The sequence below is a fragment of the Tinamus guttatus genome, unplaced genomic scaffold (genome assembly GCF_059628265.1).
Source record: "Tinamus guttatus ecotype Peru unplaced genomic scaffold, ASM5962826v1 Tinamus_guttatus_pri_ptg000028l, whole genome shotgun sequence".
Taxonomy (NCBI): Eukaryota; Metazoa; Chordata; class Aves; order Tinamiformes; family Tinamidae; genus Tinamus; species Tinamus guttatus.
In genome coordinates this window covers 1,975,902-1,981,901 of record NW_028288562.1, presented here as the reverse complement: position 1 = coordinate 1,981,901, position 6,000 = coordinate 1,975,902, and the positions used below count along the sequence as shown (strand labels likewise).

General features: G+C 52.5%; 1 protein-coding gene across 2 annotated transcripts in view; it reads left to right on the top strand.

The window, feature by feature from the left end:
- The first annotated feature begins 1,983 nt into the window (after nucleotides 1–1,983).
- The window catches only part of UNC5C (unc-5 netrin receptor C), a 160,738-nt gene continuing 156,721 nt past the window's right edge, over nucleotides 1,984–6,000 (top strand). For both annotated transcript variants that reach the window (XM_088529405.1, XM_088529401.1), the window contains exon 1: nucleotides 1,984–2,086. In XM_088529405.1, coding sequence (XP_088385531.1) covers nucleotides 1,993–2,086 — 94 coding nt within the window. In that variant the 5' untranslated portion in view covers nucleotides 1,984–1,992. The remainder of the gene's footprint in view (nucleotides 2,087–6,000) is intronic.

Here is a 6,000-nt window from a genome sequence, read left to right as displayed (position 1 = left end):
GAGGCAAAAGGATGTTATCTAGGAGTGCGTCTCAGTTTGATCTTACTGCACGGCACCAAAATGGCATGTTAGCAAATTAACTTTCCTGGCAAATTTGTTTCTTCGGAAGCCAGCATTATCTTGACCATCTTTTGAATGAAAGTTCCTTTGCGCTTTCTGTTTCTTTCCGTATGCTTCCAGCTTTCTGCCTGGAAGTGGATTAATTATTCCTGCAATTATAATGTTTTCTGAGGGCACTTTCTGCAAAGTGTTGCAGGCAAAAGCAAATCCGTACCCACACAAGTGGTGCAAGAAGAGCTCGGGGAGAAACCAAAGCGAAGATCTCACCCCACATATGGCTCTGCCATGTTTCACGTGCATGAAGCAGGGCAGGAAACGGGAGGGCTCGAGTGGCTGGTAAGGAAACCGGGGGGAAAATCCATCTCCAATGGGACGATGGGGAATAACTGAAGCGAATGTTGAGGGCGCAACTGGTGAGGATGAGTATGGAATAAACACAGGCATCTGATATTCACCACCCCAACAACAGATCTGTGCTAGGAGTCAAAGTGGAATATAATCACGTTAGGAGTGGAATATAGCGGTGTGGTGCAACACACTGAGGGTTTTCTCTAAGTTATTCACATTCTTTAGCAAAGCTAAGGCCTGTGCCCTAGGAAACCTCTGGTATCGATGCAGTTCACAGGGCTGGAGCAGGGAGAGGTTTGTCCCGAGATAAAACATCCCGATTTAGTGGGAAGACCTGGCCCTGGGCCGTGCACCTCAATCATTCCCGACTCGTCCGCTCGCAGCGTGGGGAAGTGGCCGGAGTCGGTGTCTCCTGCCTCCCTCTGCTGGGTGGAACCACAATCACTGCCCGCCTGGCGCCAACGGAGCAAATATCGCTCCCGGGATGTTCACGGCAGCCCTCAGCAAATGCGAATTGACAGCAGCACTTACCTTTTTTTTTTTTTTTTTTTTTTTTTTCCTGCGAGTACTCAGGCAAATGTATATAGAGACCAAAAATGATCAAATTTTCATTTTTTAAGAAATGAATATTGCAGAATATTTGTACATATATATATTTAACACTATATTATGTAATGGGAATAAGGAAAACACTTTGAATACTGCCTTTCAGATGCCCGTGATAAATTGTGCATGAACGATCTACAGTGCAGGGTCTGTTCAGAGAAAACATTCAGCAAACAAATGTGGAGAGAGAATAAATAAATAAGAAATCTGTGATATGTTTGCAGATAATTCACGTGGTGGGAAAAGCTCTTTGGATACATTATTTGGCTGTAGTTGGAGGACACAGATTTCAAAAACGGGCGGGGAGCCAAGTCCCACTGCCATTGAAAAATGTAATGTCAGTGACTACTGATAATGAGATTTATACTTATCTTTGATTTTTGTTTCTCTCTCTTTTATAGGTGAGCTATCTGAGTAGGTGGTTTCTGCAGCTCCTGCTGCTCAAGTGACACCCGTGGTATCATAAATAGAGGTACAGAATCTGGCCCTAACTTTGGCATAGCTACTCGAGATAGTCCTTCAGTTCGAGAACTAGGAGCCGTGCAAGATCCTCCTGAGGCATTACGAAAAGTCGAGTTATTTTAAAGAACGGCGAAAAGAAATGGGTCACTTGGCCACGATTCCAAAGTGCCGCCACGAAGGGCTAATGAACACGAGCCTCCCCCTCCCGCGCGGTGTGCGCGGGTCGCTGTAAACGCCCAGGACGCCTCAGGAAACACCGGGGACCGCGTAACTCGCGGCCGGGGCTGCGGGCGCCGGGGGGGGCGCGCGCGCGTGCGCGCTCCCGTGCGCGCCGCCGCGCGGGGGCCGGTTCAGCGCGCGCCCGCCTCGCCGCCCCCTCGCGCCGCGCTCGCACTTGCCCGCGCCGCCCTGCGCTGCGCTGCGCTCCCCTCCGCTGCGCTCCCCTGCGCTGCGCGGGGCGATGCAGCCCCGCAGCCGCCCGCGCTGAGCGAGCGGCGGCCCCGCGGCACCCCCGCCATGGGCACGGCGCCCCCGGCCCTGCTGCTGCCGCTGCTGCTGCCGCTGCTGCCCGCGCTGCTGCCGCTGCTGCCCGCGCCCGCCGGCGCGCAAGGTAGGGGCGCCCCGAGCCGCCCGCGGCTGCTCGCGGCTCCTGCGGCCGCGCTCCGCGGGTGCCCGGCTCGCGTGGGGCTGCCTCCCCGCTCCGAACTTCGCGCCCGCCCGCGGGGAGCGCCCGGCGCGGGGAGCCGCGGAGCCGGGCTGCGCGCGGGCGCCTGCTGCCGTGTCCGTGTCCGCCTCGCCGCCGTGTCCGTGTCCGCCTCGCCGCCGTGTCCGTGTCCGCCTCGCCGCCGTGTCCGTGTCCGCCGGCGTTTTCCTGCCCCGGCGCTGCGCGCGAACGCGCGAGCCTGGCCCTCCGCGCTGGGAGGTTTCCGCGGTGCCGCGTGCGCGCGGAGCCGGGTGCGCGGGAGAGGCTGCGCTGTCCCCGTGTGCGACGGGCACCCCTAGGAGCGCGCACAGTCCGCGGCTGGGGCGCAGCGCCCTGTTCTGGGCTTGTTTTCCCGCTCGCGCGTTTATTTTTGTTTCTTGTTGGCTGGAACTGGACGCAGCGTTTGGGTGCAGAGCTGGTCCTGGCGCCTTTCCCGGAGACGGGCGTTTGTGGCTGGCGTTTGCTCTGGACATCTCCGTTCCCGGCGCGTGCGGGGGGTTTCGGCGAGGCACCGAATCAACAGTTTAACTGTGCCCTCTGGAGGAAGCTCTCCTGCTCCCGCGTGGCGCCGGGCAAAGTTTGCTCGCGCCTTTCCGAAACTGCGCGAACGGTAACGTGGCTCCCGCTCAACCTCTGTCACCTCCATCTGCCCATCTCCTCCAGAATGGAAGCATTTCTCCTCTTTTCCTTTGCATGCCTTTGAAAGCAGCAGGAATGGGACAGATGTGACTTGCCAAATAGGTAAAATACAGAGAAGGAGGGAAGGGAGGGAGCGGAGGGTGTCCAAGTTGCTCTTCCTCTCTGTCGTTCCCTGCTGCTGCTGTTCCCTGGTTCGTCTTTGCCTTTTGCAGCAGGCTAGGGAGCCATGGGCGTTCCTGGGGCGCCTGCTTTCATGCCTTCTTTTTCTATAAAAATAAATCCATTAACTCAGGGAAGGGGGATGTACCCCCATACTCCTTCTCAGGGATGCAGATGGGGGATCCTAGTGCAAGGTGCTCGGCACAGCTAAATGCGCTCTCTGCTTTATTAGCGTTTCTTATTACCTGCAGCTGTCCCCGGTGTTTTCCTATAGTCACAGGAGAGAGGGAGACACTGCCACAGGAGCAGCCAAGAGCAATGGGGCGAAGGGGCCAGTGGGATCATCAGGGTGATGATGAGTGTGCGAGGAAGAGCAGCAGCACCCGGAGCCACCTACCTGCACTCAGCATCTCTGGGCCACAGGGGCAACTTTTGCTTCCAAACGTCTCTTTGGGTTTTTGGGAGCTGCCTTCCCTACCCACACCCTTCATTTGGCCTTAAAATCCTCAGCAAAACCTAAGCCATGATCCCTGTTTTTCCTGGGGAGAGAGGGAGTGCCAGGTTTGGTTCGGGCAGGTTTTATAGACTAATAATGATGGCAGAAGGGATGGGATAGCAAAGTTAAGGTCAAAGGTGCTGCATATCAAATAGGTTTCCTTGGAGTTGCTCCTTTGCAAAAAAAAAGTACCTTTTTTATGCTTAACCCCTCAAACCTAATTAAATTAAAGTGATAATTTAAAAGGAAAACTATAAAAAAGCCATATGTGCAGATATTTGTTCTAGCCCAGCATCGTCTTTATTAGCAACAGCAGCAGTTTGAAAATGCTTGGTGCGGAAAAAGGGGAATATAACGTGAATGTACTAACCTTTGGGGGATACACGTCTTAATTAAATACCTAAATGCATCTTGTTGGAAAAAAATAAAAAGGTGAAAGGAGGGGAGAAGGACTTAGTTATGTTGATGCTCCAGTGGACCACGTCTGTTTGATAACGGGGATGCCAGGAGCTTGGGCCAGATGCTGCAGCCCTCGCCTGCCCCGGCGCTGCGGTCGGCCCCTGCGCTGCTGGATGCAGCCTCAGCACGCGGGGATGGAGCCGTGGGCCCGTCTGCGGAGCCGGGAGCTTCCCTCGCCCAGAGCGGAGCCCGGAGCCGGGATTCTGCGCCTCGGCATCCGCCCTCGGCCACGATCGGAACAGCCGTGAAAGGGACGTGCGTCAAAGACAGCCCCCTTCTGATGGCTTTCCAGCATTGCTGTCCTTGTCCCTGGTTCTGCTGTGCAATAAGAATACATGGCTTCATTTAGATGTTTTTACAGCCATCGTGTGTATTTACACTTAATCATTTGCATGGATCATCCGTTCATCACACAGCTCTTCTTTCTTCTTTCTTTCTCTCTCTCTTGCTCTCTCTCTTTCTCTCTTTCTTTCTCTCTTTCCCTCTTTCTCTCTCTTTTTCCCTTTCTTTCTCCCTCTCTCTTTCTCTCTTTCTCTGTAACACTCTCACAACTCCAGCTATTCACTGTGTTTTGAATTTGGCATCTGAAGTCAAAAACAGGAAAGAGCGTTAGCTCTTAGTATTAAAAAGATTAAAAGGATTTTCCTAATTTAATTTTCGAAATGCAGCATGTCTGAAAATAGGAATACAACTGTGCTCCAAAGCTGGGTGAATCACTTCCATGGCTGGTCTGCAGAGCTGGAGAAGAGCAAATGTGGATTATATTTATTGGCATTTCTGAGTGCATACCTTGAATTTGGTACAACAAGGCCTGTGTTTTGAGGCACGTTCTGTCCCATTTGGTTGCACAGGATGCAAAGCAATGTCATTTCTCAAGGCAGGCGAGAGGTGCTCAGGCTTTTTGGGACAGTACTTGGATACTCCTGTACGGGATATTGGCAGCCTTTTGCATGTGTGCAGAAGCTCATGCTTTGAAAAGCCATGTTACATTTATTTTAACCTTTATAGGCTATTTATTTTATTTTAGTTCAGTATCTAATTTGTAGTAACCCAAATTGTGGCATGGAGCCAGTGTTGCTCATTTCTGGTGGCTTTTGAGAGAGTAAATTGCTGGATTTTTTGAGGAATCGGGTCAGTTTACTTTTTCTGGAAAGAGACACAAAAGTTAGATTCGTAACTTGTCTGAAAAAGGTGTTTCAATTGCTATATTGCTATAGTGGGGGGTGTTTCTAAGCGAATTTGCTTTCCTCAAAGTAGAGGGCAGCTTGCTGCAGTTTATACAAAGCAGATTTGACTCAACGTGAGCCTCAAATGTTCAGAGATTTTGTTTTTATTTTGCCATTTGAAAAAAAGTCACCGACGGCTATTTTTGAAATAAAGGTTAATTTAATCATGGGTGCTACAGCCTCCATCTGCGTAGCTGCAGAACAACCCTGAGGAGAGGCGCAGTTAAGCACGAGGAGCAAGGTGGTGGTCTGAGTGATTTATTTATTGCATGTGCTGTGCAGAGCCTGGTCTCGGAGCAGGCGCCTCGGGAGCCTTCCATCCTGCCGTCCATCCGGGAAGCAATCCGAAGGAAGTGGTGCCGAGTCCTCTGGGAGGCCAGGTTGTGGCCAAAGCAAGGCTTAATTGGAGCAATTGGTGAGCATGGGTTTGAGGATATGCCGAAAGGATCCGGCTTCCCCTCGGGGTAGCCATCCACAGAGGGTCTCCCGGCCGGTTCCTAAAGCCCCATCCCAAATCGCACCGACGTGGAGCAGGAAACATGGGATTTCCTTCTAGTTCATGAGACCCTGGGCTTTGAGGAGGGCGGTAGCAGCGTTCATTTCCAGTGGTAGTTTTCCAAGCCCCCCAGGCAGGCGATCACAACCCCTTGCTGTTGGACTCAGTTTGCAGTGTTGGCTGAGCACTTGTTCAGGCAAGTGCTACCTGTTGGCGTTGCTAGAGACAACATGAGGTTTTCACTACTCACATCACCCTAACTGTTCAATCTCAAATCTGTCTTGCTCACGGGGGAAGGCAGCTGTGTTCACCTCTATTTGGGAGACAGAAGTGAATATCCAGTGAA